The sequence below is a fragment of the Plectropomus leopardus genome, chromosome 24 (genome assembly GCF_026936395.1).
Source record: "Plectropomus leopardus strain MGB_pleo_1.0 chromosome 24, ASM2693639v1, whole genome shotgun sequence".
Taxonomy (NCBI): domain Eukaryota; kingdom Metazoa; phylum Chordata; class Actinopteri; order Perciformes; family Serranidae; genus Plectropomus; species Plectropomus leopardus.
Genome location: NC_142199.1, coordinates 5,042,761 through 5,059,987, shown reverse-complemented (window position 1 = coordinate 5,059,987; position 17,227 = coordinate 5,042,761). Strand labels below are relative to the sequence as shown.

The 17,227-nt window shown below is 40.4% G+C and overlaps 1 protein-coding gene across 3 annotated transcripts in view; it reads left to right on the top strand.

Annotated features, from left to right (window-relative positions):
- The window catches only part of LOC121962910 (uncharacterized), a 42,598-nt gene extending 26,566 nt beyond the window's left edge, over nucleotides 1–16,032 (top strand). For all 3 annotated transcript variants that reach the window (XM_088074320.1, XM_042513233.2, XM_088074319.1), the window contains 38 exons: nucleotides 84–128; nucleotides 218–271; nucleotides 953–1,051; nucleotides 1,164–1,208; nucleotides 1,303–1,401; nucleotides 2,179–2,232; nucleotides 2,317–2,424; nucleotides 2,517–2,570; nucleotides 3,188–3,286; nucleotides 4,471–4,524; nucleotides 4,662–4,760; nucleotides 4,846–4,899; nucleotides 5,233–5,286; nucleotides 5,368–5,421; nucleotides 5,515–5,568; nucleotides 5,908–5,952; nucleotides 6,086–6,184; nucleotides 6,278–6,385; nucleotides 7,405–7,458; nucleotides 7,607–7,660; nucleotides 8,040–8,093; nucleotides 8,196–8,249; nucleotides 8,330–8,437; nucleotides 8,529–8,582; nucleotides 8,742–8,795; nucleotides 9,547–9,708; nucleotides 9,817–9,924; nucleotides 10,033–10,140; nucleotides 11,547–11,600; nucleotides 11,719–11,826; nucleotides 11,948–12,001; nucleotides 12,127–12,234; nucleotides 12,348–12,401; nucleotides 12,494–12,601; nucleotides 13,521–13,878; nucleotides 13,968–14,158; nucleotides 14,851–15,093; nucleotides 15,180–16,032. In XM_088074320.1, coding sequence (XP_087930446.1) covers nucleotides 84–128; nucleotides 218–271; nucleotides 953–1,051; nucleotides 1,164–1,208; nucleotides 1,303–1,401; nucleotides 2,179–2,232; nucleotides 2,317–2,424; nucleotides 2,517–2,570; nucleotides 3,188–3,286; nucleotides 4,471–4,524; nucleotides 4,662–4,760; nucleotides 4,846–4,899; nucleotides 5,233–5,286; nucleotides 5,368–5,421; nucleotides 5,515–5,568; nucleotides 5,908–5,952; nucleotides 6,086–6,184; nucleotides 6,278–6,385; nucleotides 7,405–7,458; nucleotides 7,607–7,660; nucleotides 8,040–8,093; nucleotides 8,196–8,249; nucleotides 8,330–8,437; nucleotides 8,529–8,582; nucleotides 8,742–8,795; nucleotides 9,547–9,708; nucleotides 9,817–9,924; nucleotides 10,033–10,140; nucleotides 11,547–11,600; nucleotides 11,719–11,826; nucleotides 11,948–12,001; nucleotides 12,127–12,234; nucleotides 12,348–12,401; nucleotides 12,494–12,601; nucleotides 13,521–13,878; nucleotides 13,968–14,158; nucleotides 14,851–15,093; nucleotides 15,180–15,326 — 3,513 coding nt within the window. In that variant the 3' untranslated portion in view covers nucleotides 15,327–16,032. The remainder of the gene's footprint in view (nucleotides 1–83; nucleotides 129–217; nucleotides 272–952; nucleotides 1,052–1,163; nucleotides 1,209–1,302; nucleotides 1,402–2,178; nucleotides 2,233–2,316; nucleotides 2,425–2,516; nucleotides 2,571–3,187; nucleotides 3,287–4,470; nucleotides 4,525–4,661; nucleotides 4,761–4,845; nucleotides 4,900–5,232; nucleotides 5,287–5,367; nucleotides 5,422–5,514; nucleotides 5,569–5,907; nucleotides 5,953–6,085; nucleotides 6,185–6,277; nucleotides 6,386–7,404; nucleotides 7,459–7,606; nucleotides 7,661–8,039; nucleotides 8,094–8,195; nucleotides 8,250–8,329; nucleotides 8,438–8,528; nucleotides 8,583–8,741; nucleotides 8,796–9,546; nucleotides 9,709–9,816; nucleotides 9,925–10,032; nucleotides 10,141–11,546; nucleotides 11,601–11,718; nucleotides 11,827–11,947; nucleotides 12,002–12,126; nucleotides 12,235–12,347; nucleotides 12,402–12,493; nucleotides 12,602–13,520; nucleotides 13,879–13,967; nucleotides 14,159–14,850; nucleotides 15,094–15,179) is intronic.
- Nucleotides 16,033–17,227: the final 1,195 nt, after the last annotated feature.

The window sequence follows — 17,227 nt, the reverse complement described above, 5'->3', positions numbered from 1 at the left end:
AAATATCTTTATTTTTTTGGAGAAAAAGTGCAAAAAATGTGAAAAACTGTTGCAGGATTGAGGTGTCGTCTTCTTTGTTGTAGGGAAAACGTGGTGGTGCCGGCCACGTGGGCAAACCAGGTCCTCTGGTAAGGACGTTTAAACTAACTCCAACCTAAAGAAACCTCAGTGCCTTCAGATTTTGTTGTGAATTTTAAACAAAATTTCACAATCACAGGGTCCAATGGGAATAACTGGAGTGCCAGGTTTTCCCGGAAACCCAGGAATGAAGGTGAGATTGTCGTATTATAGGTCTCAAGATTTGGGAAGTTTTCTATGACATTAATTCATTTTTATCTTCAGCTTTTTGTGAAATCTTGAATTATCTCGCAGTAAACTGTAGCCGTTGGCAGAACTGGACGTCTTTGTGAGATTATGAAGGCTGTTGAGCCAAAAATGAAGTGAAAGCACAGTACAGTTTGGATGGGTTTCAATGGGAAATGTTTTGCACCTAACAGTATGAACTGTGTATTTTAGACGTATTTTGAGGTGAGCTGAATTCCAAAATTAAACAAGAATACACAATCTTGCCAAAATTTCTGCCATATGCATGTATAAAAAGTAACGTACAATGGAGGAATGATAAAGCCTTTGAGCTTTGAACACGTGAGATCCTGCATTCTGAGGAATTTTTATGCATCAATTTGTACATTTTTTGCAGCAGTTCATGGTGCACATGTATTTCATTTTGTCAAAATAAAAGTCTTTTGCTGTGTCATTTTTTATTTGCAAACAACAAATGCACAGATATTGAGTGGGATGTTTCCACTGCGTCCCTCCTCAAATATAAGTCTATAACTTTAATGCTTTTGCACTTTCACTCACCCTTTTCATGCCAAAATCTGAGCTCTATGCTCTCTGAGTTGTTTTTAAAAAGTCCTTGAATTAGACCTGAATCTGTCCTCTGGTGCAGGGTGAAGCAGGACCAACGGGAGTCAGAGGAAGTCCAGGACAGCAGGGACCCAGAGGGGACGCCGGTCATGTAGGACCAGCTGGACAGACAGGACAGCAGGTGATAATTTTGTCACTAAATCTTAGTTTTTTCCTCAAAAGGTGAGCACATTCAGTCGGACCATATTCACCCTGGAATTGACATTATTAATTATGAGTTTTGTTTTCTTCAGGGTACTGAAGGGTCTGACGGAGCTCCAGGTGCTCGCGGACAACCAGTGAGTAGCTGCATAAGTTGAACCGACTGTAAGAAGCATTTTTCTTTACACTTTTTGTGCATTAGTTAAATGTGTAACTGCTCGTTCTCCTCAGGGTCTAGCAGGTGTCCAGGGTCCATCAGGGCTGTTGGGCCCATCCGGTCCCCCCGGCCCCCAGGGAACTACAGGAGCACCAGGACCAAAGGGCCAACTGGTAACTCACTCGCACTCCAGTGTGATGCTGCCTTCATGTGCTCCTCAGAAATATTGTATTAACCATGTTTACTAGTTACGAGCACATGTATGTCCCTTCAAAGTCGTAATAACGAGTAAGAAATCGGGAAATTTCAATGATACCCGAGTTGCCAAGTAACGATGTGTGCGTGAAGTTTCAGGGCAGCAGAAATATCAAAAATCATGGAAAGAGTGTCAAAATTTGACGTAAAAAAAAATTATATATTTAGTTGTTTTATTCAGAGTAGCTGTCAATTACTTTTAGTAGTTGCACATTTTAGGATACGCATCTGTTAGCTGTAGCAAGCAAGCAAACTTTTAACCACAGAGCATGCCAGGCGAGTATACTAACACTGATGAGTTGCCGACTTGGCATCATAAAAGCATAAAAATGGCAGGCAAAAGTCAATATTTGGTCAATGGTTAGAAACTTTTTTATTAATTTGTGTATTAAATATAAATGTTTGAACATATGTAGACTGTAATATGGTATTAATGTTGAGTGACATAGATTAAATATAAAAATAAATACAAAAATAATATTTAAAGATATAAATAAACTGAAAACAGCTTTCAGCCTTTTGGGTAAACACTCTTAGCATTAAACTGCAGCCTGCAGCTTCCCATTTTGGAAACTACAAACTTCCGACATCACATGAATGCAGCACGACTCCGTGTCCACCTCTGTTTGTAACTTTGCAGCTGACACAAATGCACCGAGAGCTTCAAAGTTTTGATGATCTGATGCTCTTTTCAGGGTGAAGTTGGAGTTCCTGGATTCAAAGGAGAAGCTGGAGCCAAGGGAGAGCGAGTGAGACCCTTTAAATTCCTGAAATAAAGACCCTAAAAGTCGATTGGAGGAGAGTGATTGACTAATTATTGATTGTTTGGTCAGGGAGACCATGGTATTCCAGGTCCACTGGGCCCGATGGGAGAGGAAGGAAAGCGCGGACCCCGAGGAGATGCTGGATCCATCGGGCCTCCAGGACCTCCGGGAGAGTCCGTAAGTCAACTTCAACTTCATCTTAAAAAATATTTTGACAAAGTAATTTTCGTTATTTCAGCACCTGAAAATTGACTCATAATTTATTTTAGGGCGCTCCAGGAAATAGAGGTTTCCCAGGTGCTGATGGTCTGCCAGGTCCAAAGGTGAGTTGACGTCGCATCTAAATACAACTACTTTCTACTTTTTTAACCTCTTGAAACTTGGATCAACATCACTTTTCTCTTGCTGCATTCAGATGCCTTTCCCAAGTATTTAAACCTTTGCAGAAAATTCCTTTTTTTTTTAAACATGGAAAAGGGCAATAAGCAACTCGGTAAGAAATTTCCTAAAAAACTGCAAAGAAATTGTAGTTTTGGAAAAATATTTTTTAAGGAGCAAGTGATTTTTTTTCCCATAGAACTATATTTCTAATGATAAAAATCATATTTTAAAATTATTTTACATTTTTCAGGTAATTTTGCTACTATTTATTTATTAATTTGTTTATTTCTTTTTACTTTCCCTTTGGTTTTTTTGCTTGTTTATTTTTCTGTCTTTTTCTGTGCTATTTTTTAGCCTAGGTACTTTTCTTATTCTTTTTAGTAATTTCTGCTAATTTCTTGTTCATTTCTTATTAAATACGAGCTAAACTCCTCGCCTTCTTCCCATGTTTTTGAAAGAAGTGAAGTCAACTTGCCCAGGTCTCAAAGGGTTAAATACTGTTGTTAATTTTAATTATCATAGACCATGACATTTGTTTCTATATTTCTGAACCAAACAGGGAGCCCAGGGTGAAAGAGGAGTGCCTGGATTATCTGGCGCCAAAGGTTTAGACGGAGATGTTGGACGTAACGGAGAGCCAGGTTTAACAGGAGCTCGGGTAAAGCACACGCAGCAAACATTATTGTTCTGTTTTTTGTCACTTTGTTTTTATGTTGAAGTAAACCTCTGATGTGTCGAGTCAGGCAGTTAAAGACCCTTCAAACCTGCAAAAAAGCGTGTATTTATTGACCACAGTAGATTTAACTTTCCATCTTGCTACAGTGATATCAAAGTGTACTCCTGGGTTTGTCAGTACACCATGACATCATGTTTACATGCTTTAATGTTCAAAAAACACTTAATTTTCCTCATCAGAAAAGCTTAGTCTAGTCTGACTGGTCAGCGTTTCAAGTTCCTCCACATTTTGGTGTCCCTGCACTGACAATGCAGCTGGGAAATGACTGCGACGGAAAATAGCGGCATTTTTCTCTAACGTTAGCTCGTAGCTACATGTAGCGCTGTGCTTGCAGCCGGCATGACTGTGTTTAACGACACTTTCTCCTGTAAAAATCACAGATAAAAGCTTCAGAACCATTAGGAATATGATCAAAAATCTGGTCAAAATTTACCGTATTGGTTATCAAGTTCACATGTTTACCTGAAGTTAGCATGGAGCTACATGTAGCAGTGTACTTGCACCCAGAAAATGATTTTAATATACGTAATCAGATTAGCTCCAACAGGAAAATGATCTGAAATATTGGAGAAATTAACAACACTTGCAACCAAGATTGCATATTTCCCTGTTGTTAGCATGAAGCTACATTTAGCAATGTAGGCGACAAACTGTAAACATTTTCAGTAACAACTCTAGAGAAGCTTACTATCTATCTATCTATCTATCTATCTATCTATCTATCTATCTATCCATGTGAAAGAAAATAAGGAAAAGCATAATAAGTCCCCTTCAAGTTATTCTGTCAAGACTGTGGGCAGTTGAAAACAATTATTGTTTTTGTTAAAATCAGTAAACATCTCGACATTTTTTTGTCACTCACCCCTTAACTAAGTATAATTTTGGTGAGTAGGAGCAAAAATTCTCTTAAAATGTCGAGAAACCAGAACAAACAGGCCTCAAACCCATAACACGTATCTGAAATTAGATGTATAATAACAAGAATACTGGTCCTATTCTAGACTACTTTACAATATTTACAGAACATTTATCTATGAGGAGAAGATGCTGCTTCAGAGGCAGGTATCTCAGGTTGTTTTATAACTGTTATTACTCTTATTTGACAGGGTCTGACAGGACTTATCGGTGCTCAGGGATCAGAGGGAAAACAAGGACCAATGGTGAGCTGAACTGTTTATTTTCATTTCTCATTTTAGTTTCACTGAAACGACTAAATAAGAATTAATTCTTGCTGCAAACGTAGAGTACAGAGTGTGTGGCAGACGGCACGTATTAATGTTTCTTTTGGTCTTTTCAGGGCTCAGCAGGAGATGATGGCAAACCTGGCCCCGCGGGTCCTACTGGAGGTAGAGGTGCAGTCGGACAGATGGGTCTGCCGGGACCAAAGGGCTTTGCTGTCAGTAAAACTCTTGTTTTAAACTCTTGAAATTCGATAATTTGTGCAGCTAGAAATGATGACTTCTGTCGTTCCTGATATTTAGGGTGATGCTGGGAAGATTGGAGAGGCTGGCAGTCCTGGACCTCCAGGTCAGAGGGTAAGTAATTTTCACTCATAATATAATTTATGCATCATAGTAAATTATACACACATCAGCACAAATATACCTGTAAACATACTGATAAATAACAAGGTGAATGTCAGAGAACATACGAACAGACTGTGTTTAAATGTAGAGAATTAGTGGATTTAAAAACATTATTAGTCATGTTTAAAAACCGAAAAAGATAATTACCCGAAAATCTAAAGAGGTTGTTCATATTAAGATCCTTCGACAAAGATCATAGAAGAGAGTTTAATTTCAAACGTCAGTGTGTCATAAATATACCAAAAATAATTATGAATATTAAAATATGTATCTGTCTTTTAGGGTGTGCATGGAAAAGACGGAGAGGAAGGCGCTGCTGGTCCAGCCGGCCCCGCTGTAAGCATCTAACAGTTTAGACAATCTCGACATCAGTGATTTTAACGTATGATGTTTAGATGTTTTGTTGTATTTCTCCAGGGTCCGGCAGGAAAGAGAGGAGAGCAGGGACCACAGGGACTGCATGGTTTCCAGGTACCTCATGACTATAAAAGTACTCAGTTAGTGTTGTAAATGTCAATCTTGTTCATTATTGTTACTCACATTAAACACAAATTGTTTTTTTAGGGTTTGCCTGGACTTCCAGGTCCACCCGGAGAGTCAGGAAAACCAGGCAATGAGGTATGACAAAATATAATCTTATTTTCATTCAGACAGCACAATTCTTTTAAATGTAGCCCCAAATTACATACTGTACAACATTATTGTATATTGTATACATTGTAGACATATTGCTTCAATTCTTGGTCAGATGAGTGCAACACCTTTTCCCCGTCAAAGTCCGGCAATGCCGCCCAAGACAATTGTGACGGGTTTAAGAAATACAAATAAGCTTGAGCAGTTTTTCTCTATAGCAGAATGATTGTATGAGCTTTCAGACCTTTCTTTAGCACTGATGCAGTGCTGTGGAGATCAGTTTGACTACATGAGACTACATTAAGGAGAATGTGCTTTTTCCAGGGTCTTGCAGGAGAGGCTGGTGCTAACGGAGGTACAGGTCCAAGGGTAAGTCCATCACGGTTTTTCTAAATACAGGCGTAGCTCCTATTAAAAATGATCAGCAACAAGTCAATGCATTTAATTATGTATTGCAATAAGAAAAGTGCTGCGTGTCTTTATCTCACGGTCATCCTTGCAGGGAGAAAGAGGACCTCCTGGGGAGAGAGGTGAAATTGGACCCAATGGGCTGCAGGGACCTAAAGGTAGTCCAGGTGGACCAGGACCAGATGGGCCAAAGGTATTGTTACCAGAAGAAGAATCAATTTATGATATTTAAATGTGTGCATGTGTATGTTGTTTACTGTTAGCCTGACTGTGTTGTGCATTTTAGGGTAGCATTGGTCCTAAGGGCGCTCTTGGAGAGGCAGGTGGTCCAGGACTTCAGGGTATGCCAGGAGAGAGAGGCATATCTGGACCCTCAGGCCCAAAGGGAGATGCAGTAAGTAAAAGAATAGATCATCTGCAAAGAAGTGAAGATAGGGATTTCTTCACTGTCTGGACCCTCAGTAGAGCACAATATCTGCTGCTGATGTCAGCAGGTTGTTAACACTACAACTGCCATGATGGTCATTTTGACCATTTTCACATTTATCTGTCATATAGCTTTGTTAAATTTAAAATTAAAATGCTGCTGTTCCCTGACTTTTCCCAAAAATGTCTGTATTTTCATATAAATGTTAGAAAATGTGATGATTTTTACCTATTTCGGCCACCGGTGGTTATACTGTCCGGACAGATTTTGCCTCGGTTAAATTGATACATTTTTGCACAGTGGCAGTTGCATCTTGGTTGCTTGGCAACGATCATGGTCTCTGTCAAAAATGAAACTTTGAGAGTCGACGCAAATCCTCATTAGTAAGTAATTCTTAAGATAAGCCAAAGAGGAAAAGAAAACACCAACTTTTATCGGACACAGATCATCCAGATCACCGCAGGTGAGCTCTACTCTGCTGCGCTGCTCTGAGGGACAAAAAGTAGGGGAGACTAGGAACGACTGTAACTCTGAGTTATAAATCTCTCAAATTTTGACACCAAGTTCTTTGACGGAGGCTTAAATGAATTGCAATGTTTACAACTTTTTTAGTGTTATTTCTTTGCACAATTAAAAAAAAACGAACATGACAAAGAGATGCAGTGCGGGGAGACACAGAAACCCCACTGGGCTTATTTGGAGCCTCCACCTAAATAATGTAAAAAATCATCATACATAAAATAATATAACTAGATGACACATGTAAAAAAAATAAAGTGCAATTAAACTTAAGATGTACATTTTGGTGTTATTTCATTTTTAAAAATATATCCGAACACAATAAATGTATTAACCTCTATACTGGGTATTTATCTTGAGATATTATAGAGTTTGGAATCTGGAGGTGAAAATGACGACTCACGGCCTTCTGGCCTTTCTAGTGTTTAAGGAATTTGAGTCGTTGATTCGATGATTTCTTCTAACAGGGCTCGGTCGGAGAGAGCGGAGCTGAGGGTAAAGCTGGAGCTGATGGTGCACGGGTGAGTCCAGAACTACACAACTGATTTCTAAGCAGAAAATGTTTGCAGCAAATATTTTTATCTAATGACACCAAGACTGAAAAAAACTGTGGCTGACAATCTCTTGTGTGTTATGATATTCTTATAAACTATTTCCTTTCCTTTAAAGGGGCTTCCTGGTCCTGTTGGACCTGTCGGTTCCAGTGGACCCAATGGAGAGAAGGTGAGCCCGAAAGCTGAAATCATATGTACCAAAAACCTAAAAATGTTCATATTGTTGGCCAAATTATCACATTTCTGAAAAGAAAGACGCCAGAAAAAAATTATACAAAATGCACAATATTGGAGTAGCAGATATAGAATTAAAAAAGATCTAAACGAGGGAAAAAAGGCAGATAATAAGAGCATCTCCACATCTGAATTCAGATATAAATTCAGATTTTAATTTTAATTTGCACTGGATATGAGGCCTAACTGTTAATTTAGGCTTATTTAAGTCTTAAATCTGTAAAATTCTTATTGATTCAAGTTTAAATGACATGCACATGTAAAAAAAAAATCCTAACAAATATTTGCCTTGACTTTTTTACTCTTTATTTCAGGGTGAACCCGGCCCACCAGGACCTACAGGACGCCGAGGCACCAGAGGAGTCCCTGTCAGTACATCACTGTATTTTTAAACTGTCATTAAGTTGACATTAGCTTTGAATACTTTTACATCTATTTCTTTGAAATAAAGATTATTTTTGTGTTAACAGGGTTCGACTGGTGACCCTGGTCCAATTGGTGCTGCTGGCTTCCCTGGACCTGTTGTAAGTGGCAGTCATGTCCAAAATATCCCAATAAATAAATCCACAAAGGCTTGACTAAAAACCTCGTGTTTGTTTCGTAGGGTCCTGATGGTCAGCCCGGTACTAAAGGTGAAACAGGTGAGCCAGGTCTGAAGGGAGAGGGAGGAGCACCTGGACCACAGGGCATGGCTGGGAAACCAGGAGGACAGGTACACAAAGTGAACTACAGTGTAAAAAAACATGTCGAACCACAAGTCAGTCGATAACAATTGATGCATTTCTATTTGTGTGTATTTTTAGGGACCTCTTGGTGTGACTGGACTGAAAGGTGGCAGAGGAACGCAGGGTGCAACAGTGAGTTTCAAATTTTAAAACTACTCAAAGTCTTAACAGCTTCACAGACTCAGTTTCTTTGCCTATGAATTCAGTTTGTTGTATCATTGGTCTTAGTGTACATTTTGACATGCATTAATCACTTTTTTGATTAATTTTTGCACCGTTTTCTTCCCACAGGGCTCTCCTGGTTTCCCTGGGTTACCCGGAGGAGTCGGACCACCCGGCCCTCTTGTGAGTTGATTGGTTACTAGGGATGTAACAATATAGCAAATGTACACAACATTTAAAAAAAAAAAAAAAAGACAAATCTTTATTCTTTTCCTGGACTGTGACAAAATCTACCACGAGATTCAACGCAAAATGTGCTTTTCAAAATCAGGCTATAAAACATTTAATACACTAATTTGATTCTCTGCTTTTATTGAGTTTATTTTTATTAACCAACATCAGTCCTAATCATAAATATGAAATATTCTTTCATTTTCAGAATTTAACACATAAAATATGTTAAAACAGGAATAGCTACATGTAAGCACAAAAGCACACTTTGGTCTTGAAATAAGTTGCAGAGTATGATCGTACACTTGATTGACTTATAGCCATGATTTTCTGTTATTTTTAAATGACTGATAAGTGTCACAGTCCCCGGTGACGGTATTTGCTCTCACTGAAAACTCTTAACTGCAGACCTCCTCCTTACCACACTTGACGTCAAGTCGCTTCGGTTCGGTTTAGGGAAATAAAAATGATGACGACGTAGAACAAACTCACCTGAGTGTCATTTTATGTTCCTTTACTTGATTTCACACAGGACACAAACACCTGCCTCCCGGGAGAAAGTACTGTGTTTGTTTGACCCATCCACCACCCAACTTGCCTTTATATTACTTCCTCCTTTACAGCCATCAGTGCGTTTTTTTAGGTTTACATAAAAAAGTGCACGAGAAATCTGGATTGAGGGAAGACTCTGTGTGTGTTTCAGGGTGCTGTTGGAGCCGATGGGCCTATTGGTCCTCCAGGAAAGTCTGGAACTCCTGGAATTGTTGGAGAGAACGGATCTCAAGGACGTCAAGGAGAGAGAGGACCTGCAGGCGCACCAGGCAGCCCCGGAGAGAAGGGAGACTCTGGAGAGGACGGTCCTCCGGTAAGAAGCAGGGAGGAGTTCACTGATGTCTGTCACTTCAGGCTGTTGACAATCTTCAAGCAGCCACACAAATAATCCTGAAATGTATGTCTTGTGTTTTTTTGTCAGGGGCCCGATGGGCCTCCAGGACCTGCTGGAACTGCAGGACAGCGAGGTATTGTGGGTATACCTGGTCTGAGAGGGGAGGGCGGCCTGATGGGACTGCCTGGACCTGCTGTATGTACTCCTTGTTACGTTGTTGGTTTTTTGGGTCACAAAGCAACACTAAGTTTAGCTAAAGTCATGAAATTAATTGTTAAATCTTGGTATTGATTTTTTCCTCAGGGTCCACCTGGAAAAGCCGGAGCTCCTGGAGTTCAGGGAGGCAAAGGGCCTGATGGTGGAGTTGGATTACCAGGGGCCACCGGGCCAAGAGGTGACGCCGGCCCCGAGGTTCGTCATGTCCACCTTCATCACACAGCTTTTATTCTGAAGTGTTGAGCTGGTGTTTCCAACTACACTCACAAAAAAATCAGCCCTGCCTTTTTCTTGGAAACATGAACTTTGATTTCAGTTCCAAAAACAGACTTTATGACTGTTCGGTATTTATTAGTTCCTCTAAAATATCAATATCCGTGAGATTATTCACATACATGCAGTTTGGCTTTTTTGCCCGTGCCTGCTGTACACTGATGGCAACTAAACCCAAAACTTAAGTTAAATCATTTCACAACCAGAAACCATGGATCACCAGAACCATCCGGAAACATGGACAGTTTTAAAGCAGCAGCTGATGATGTTAGGAGATGGAAAAAGAACAAAATTACAGGCCACATGTTACAGGAGCCGACCAGATCACATTTTACTGGAGCTGCATTTGATTTGACTTCATGTGACAAAGAAATGATGAGTGCCCTCTAGTGCAGTGGTTAACAACCTTTTTCCTTACGGGACCCTTTTGTATTATTTAGTAAACTGAAAACACCCTGACCCATAATTGATATTTTTTATGGATATTTCAACTGATCTTTAATGCATAATAATAGCGGTACAGAACAGCTGATAAACTGTACAATTAAACCAAATAGTGAAAGCAAGACCTGCAGAAAATAAAAAATGCAACAAGCAATTTTTATGAATTTTGTGCAGATTATTCCCTGAGAAATTGCATCAGAGATAAGTTTTTTGGGATTTTTTTTTAGAATTATCCCCTTTTTTTAAAATTGAACATACTACATAGGCTCTTTTTTGGACAACTTCAGTGTTATCTTCTCCCTGATGCTTGGCTATTGTTCTTTTTTTTACTAAATTTTACTCTAATATATTTTCAAGTTTATTTTTTCAATGATTACTATGTTAAATCTAACATTCAAATTTTGTTTTCTTCAAGGAACTACATTAAATGCTGAGATAAAGCCATACTGTATTTTTTTTCTTTTACCACTTAAAATAAAGATGGCCTTACGACACCCATGAAGCTTTGGCAACAGCTGATAGTGGCCTTAAAATTAGGAAATCATGATGCAGTACCATAATGGCTGCCCTGCATGCTTTGCACGCTGGTGTCCCTGCATGCACTTTATTTTTTCACCCCATCCTCAGATAGCCTGAGTCCACCACTGGCTAGACAAGTATTTGAAGTTTGGTATTGCAGTTATCAAATACTACCACAATGCATCTTCACAGATTTTGTATTCTTTATGCGGCAGCAACCCCAGGTTTCAAGTTTTCCTCAAAGAAAGCAAATATTCCTGATTCCTGTTTTCTTGCACCCCGATACAATAGTTTCTTTGCAGTGATTCAGCTTTTAAAGTCAGTTTAGTGTTTATTATTATGTCATTATTTCTGTGTTTCTTCAGGGCATTGCTGGAGCAGAGGGGCCTCCTGGGACGGACGGTCTTGTAGGAGAAAGGGTGAGAATACATACATGGTGTGCTTTTTCTTTGTTTTTTTTTTTAGGAGTGGACTTCAAACGGTACCATGCATTCACCTGCGTGTAGTCATCACTTGTGTGTGTTGGTGTGTTTTCAGGGAGACAAAGGTAATTCTGGTCCAGAGGGTCTGGCTGGAACTCCAGGGTCTCCAGGAAGTGAGGGTCCTGTGGGACTGACGGGCGACCCGGGACAAAGAGGCGAAAACGTGAGTTTTACAAACGCAAATGCAGTTATTTAAAATTTTATTTCAATCAAATGTTGATTGCTCTGTCAGTGGAAAATGCAGAGTCGGCTCTGTCATATCTCTTGGATTGTTTTGAATTTAGGGTGCCAGAGGCACTCCTGGACCCCAAGGAGCACCTGGTGTACGAGGGAAAGTGGTGAGCATGAAATACCTGTTTTTCACCTCCTTCATACCCCCCAAAAACATACAAAAAAACAGAATAGGTGTTTTTGGTGTGCTTTCCAATGAGATGTTGAATTGTCAATGTGTGTCTAATTTAAGGGACCACAAGGACCACAGGGAGAGAAAGGAGCGTCTGGAGAACAAGGAGAGAGGGGTCAGAAAGGACACAGAGGTTTCACCGGCCTCCACGGCCTGCCAGGAACAACTGTGAGCAAAATGTTGAAGATTTTCAACAGTTCAGATAATTCTGTTTCTAGTAAGTTCAAGGAAATATTGATACTAAAAACAAAATGATGAAAAGTCCTTGTTTTGTATTTCAGGGCGCCACAGGTGAGCCAGGAGATACAGGTATTGTTGGACCAGCTGGGCCGAGGGTGAGTGTGTGATACTTATTTAAATGTACAGTCAGTCCAAGTGCAGCTTTGCCTTATTTCACAGTGGAAATGTCTCACTTGTTTCTGTACAGGGTCCTCCAGGAGTGGTAGGACCCCCTGGAAAGGAAGGAAACATCGGTCAGCCTGGAGCCATGGGCGCTCCTGGAAGCAGAGGTACCATCGGTGACATCGGGCCGCAGGTGACTTCAAACTTTCAGCTATAGTATCGTGCATTTACAGCTTTGTTTAACTGTAATAATGCAAATGTTAATTTTTGCTTGTTAGCAAAAAACAGTCTTAAAAACTAGGGCAGGCCATCTTAATTCAAACCGTCGTTTCAAATCTCAGAAGCTTACAAGACGTGTGCAAATTCCTAAACTCTGCGTTCCGTAACCTAAAGCTCACCGTTTTTCTCTCGCTCACTCTCATTCTTTCCCTGTCTTTAAAAAATGCTATTTAAAATGCTAAAGTAGGAAAACAGGGTATTTTTTTGTGCAACAGCAATTGAAGATAAAGACTACCAAGAAAGATAACATTAAATTTTAGACAAAAAATGTATTTACATATTTTCATAGTGACACAGGAGGTGCTGGATCAAGCGTATTAGGCACCGGATCCTGTTCCCGCAGGATCTGACACAAATTAAGCCCTGCATTTACAGCAGTGGTTAGGTCAAATAATGCATGAATAATAAATGGGTAGAAAACCATGACAACAAAATGTAGTAATGGAAAAACCTAACATCTGACTCGGGCGGTTTATTTATTTATTTCATTTTCATTCATTTATGATAATAACGGGGGTCTACGGGGATTTTGGAGTCAGCCTCAAGTGGCCGTTAGAGGAACTGCAGTTTTTGTCAACTCCACGTTGGCTTAATTTTTTAGCCCCAGGGGTTGCAGCTTGGTATTATTCAGAGTAAAGTACAGTAACGTCAGTATTGTAATATCAGTAAAACTCACAGAGATGAACTTTTTATTTCATTAGATTAGTAAAACAGATTGGTCAATTATTTCATTTGCACAAAAAAAAACATTTTCAGGATACTTCTGAGCTGGCGTCCTTAGCAAGTGAAGTCAAGTTTTTAAAAAAACGAGTTGTATTTCTATTCTGCTTCAGGGTCCACCTGGTGATGACGGACCACCTGGCCCTCCAGGCCCACCCGGACCCCCCACCGCAGCTGTGGAAGACCTGTTTGCCGGCTCTTACGATTACGACGTGAAGGGCGTTGTGCCAGAAGCTGTGGACTTTGTCGAGGACGATGTGGCCGCTGATCCTCCTGCACTTCCAGAGATCAACAAAGATGAGGCCCTTCCCAACAAGAACTCTGCCGTCCTGCGTGCAAACACCGGAGTCCACGCCACTCTGAAGACCCTCAGCGGACATCTGCAAAACCTCCGCAGTCCCGATGGCAGCCAGATGAACCCCGCGAAAAGCTGCCAGGACATCAAACAGTGTTACCCTCAGAAAAAGAGCGGTGAAGAGCCTGTTTTTCTTCTTTTTTCAACTCTTTTCTGCTGTAGACCATTACAAACCTGTTGACTGACCGTTGCACTTCGTACACAGGTGAGTACTGGATCGATCCAAACCAGGGAAGCATAAAGGATGCCATCAGAGTCTTCTGTAATATGGAAACTGGTGAGACCTGCATCAATGCCAATCCAGCCAACATTCCCCGCAAAGCCTGGTGGACGAAATCCAGCCCCAACGCCAACAAACTCATCTGGTTTGGAGCAGACATAAACGATGGATCCAAAGTAAGAAATCAAGTCATTTGTTTTGTTTATATGCCTCTGCGCCAGCAACGAGCATTAAGTTTTTTGGCTTTTCTGTTCGTCTGCACATGTTTTTCCCTATAATTCTCATTATTGCAAAGGAAGGGAATTTCTCCAAATTTGGCACAAACACCCACTTGGACTAAAGAATGAACTGATTAAAATTTGGCGGTCAAAGTTCAAGGTCACTATGACCTCTGAAAACATGTTTTTGGCCATAACTTAAGAATTCATATGCTGTTTATGACAAACATAACACAAATGTTTTACAGGATAAAATGATGAAGTGATGACATGTAACATCCAAAAGATCAGAGGTCAGCTTCACTGGGACATCATATTATTCTGCGAAGAAAAACGTTTTCTGGCTATTACTCAGCATAATTCAGGAGCAGAAGGGCATTTGGTCAGATACTGAATTGATGACATTGATCATGGGTGTCCACCTTAAAACTGAGTTGATTGTGTAGGTCGTCTGTGCCGCCGGGGGGAAGATGTGTGTGAAGCATCCATGTTTTCACAGACATGGATGTAAAGTGTAACAACAGCTTGACTGGTAATTCTAGTTTTGGAGTTTGGGTATGTTTCCATACAAATATAAAACAAGAGTATCTAGAGACCTGAAATCCAGCATGCAGTGTGTGTGATAATGTCAAATTTATATTTAATTTCAGTTCCGCTACGGAAATACCGATGAGCAGCCCAACGCGGTGGCGGTTCAGGTGAAGCTGCTGCAGCTTTTGTCCAAAGAGGCGCACCAGAGCATCACCTACCACTGTAGGAACAGCGTGGCTTATAAAAACGAAAAGAGCACCAACCTGAAGAAAGCTCTGGTCCTTAAAGGCTCCAACGGCCAGGAGCTGAGAGCTCTCGGCGTCAACCGCCTCCGATACACCGTCATCGAGGACGGCTGCACGGTAAGTCATTACAGCACACCTGAATATGACAAAAAGCAATTAAAAGACATTTCTACTGATAAATCTGGCTTTTTTCTTCCGTTCAGAAATCAAACGGAGAGTGGGGCAAGACAGTGATTGAGTACAGGACGCAAACGTCTGCCAGGCTGCCCGTCGTGGACGTGGCCCCCATGGACATTGGAAAGCCTGATCAGGAGTTCGGCCTGGATATCGGCCCCGTGTGCTTCTCATAAAACAACAGGATGGACAGAAATAGCCCTTTTCAGAGGAGTAACATCAACACCAGAAATTATAGGTATGGACTCCTCTTTCTGTGAGCGTACGATGAATTCTTCCACACATGGCTGCATTTCCCAAAAGTACAGTGTACTTGCTGTGTGGACGCTGACATAACTTATTCATCTTGTCAATAAATATACAATCTGGAGCACCAGTACTCTACAGGGAAATGCATGTGAGTGGAATATAAAGTCTGAGGTGCTAACATGAAAGTTAAGTAAAACACAAAGAGTTTAGATGGATTTTAAACTTGCATAAACTGGAAAACAGCCAAAAAGTCTTTATTGGAAGCAGATTGCATAAGAACTGAAGTGGATAATAGTCATCTGGCTGTTTTCCAGTAAATGCACGTCCAGAGGCCAGAATAGGGCAAGAGTTAATATAGCAATGACTGTAGTTCATAATTTTAATGGAATAAACAATGAAAATCATGCTTGAACCTAAATTATTAAGTTCTGCGCAGGAACTCATTTATTCTTTCAACAGGACGACCTTTGTATCTCCTCTTAAAACTTCAACTGTAAATGCAACATATGGCTGTAAATTGCAAATTATTTGTTTGTTGTTGACTATGGATGTGGAATAAATGTCTTTCTTTGGAGTGATTGCGCTCTTCCCACAAACCAAAGGCAGAGAAGTTGAATAAACAAGTGAAAATGAGTTTAAAGGGGACCTATTATGCTTTCCAGTACTTGTGGCTTAAACTATCATGTTACAATGAAGGATGTTTGTATTAAACATGGCCAAAGTTTCAAAAAATGAGGTAAACATATGTAAAAGTAATCCCTGCGAGTAAAAACAGTGTGGTCTGATTCCTCCCCCCAGCTTTTTTGGTTGCTGATGTTGTAAATTTCTCTCTGATTTTGGATCATAATCCTGCTGGAACATGTCCGGTTGTATTGTTGAGCTTTTATTGGTGATGTTTAACATTAGAAATTGCCGCTATTCTCCGAAGTACGCCGCTACATGTAGCTACATGCTATCGTCAGGGAAACGTAATTTTGGTTGCCAATGTTGTAAATTTCGCAATTTCAGATCATAGTCCTGCTGCAACATCTTCAGTTGTTTTTAAAAGCATTTCTTGGCCATTTTCGCAGTAAAAATTGCCAATACTTTCCATGATTGGGCTTTTAAAAGAGGTCGACAGAGAGATTTCAGACAGAGAAATGGTGTTCAAGCACAGACAGAATGAGGAAAACAAAGTCTTACGATTAAACCACGCGAACGTGTTTTAGTAAAAATATGGAAATGAGCATAATAGGGTCCTCTTTAAATGAGCTCAGAAATTACACAAAAGCATCTCACCACCAGAGGGAGATAAAACTTTTTCTTAGTCATCAAATCACAGTTAACTCCTTCCACCCGGTGAAAAAGCCAGATGGACTGTGAGCTGTGGGATTGAAAACCAGTAAACATGTTTTTTTATGATAAATCAATACAAAGTGTAGTTTCAGCTCACATTTCAGATGTGGCTTGCTGTATCCACCCTGCATTGTTTCTTGAAATATAGCAACAAACTGAAAAGCAACACAGAAACCTAATTTCAGATGGAAAAGGCGTCCTGGCTGCATGCACATGGGTGTGTGATCATGACATGAAAAAAAAGAGCCAGAGCGAGCGAGAGAGAGAGAAGGCGTCCTTACAGGAAGAAAAAGAGCCAAAGTTCAGGCAGCACATGTTTCTGGGTCGACCTCTCCTCTCTGCGCTCGGTGAAAGACGTGACACTCTCACCGTTTCCTGCCGCCCGAGCTCGCTCCACATCTGTCGAGGTGGTCATTTTTAGCCGGGGCTGCTATTTTCATTTCGAGCGTGGAAAATTTGATCCGAGCAGAGCAGGTAGAGGAGTGAGTAAAGA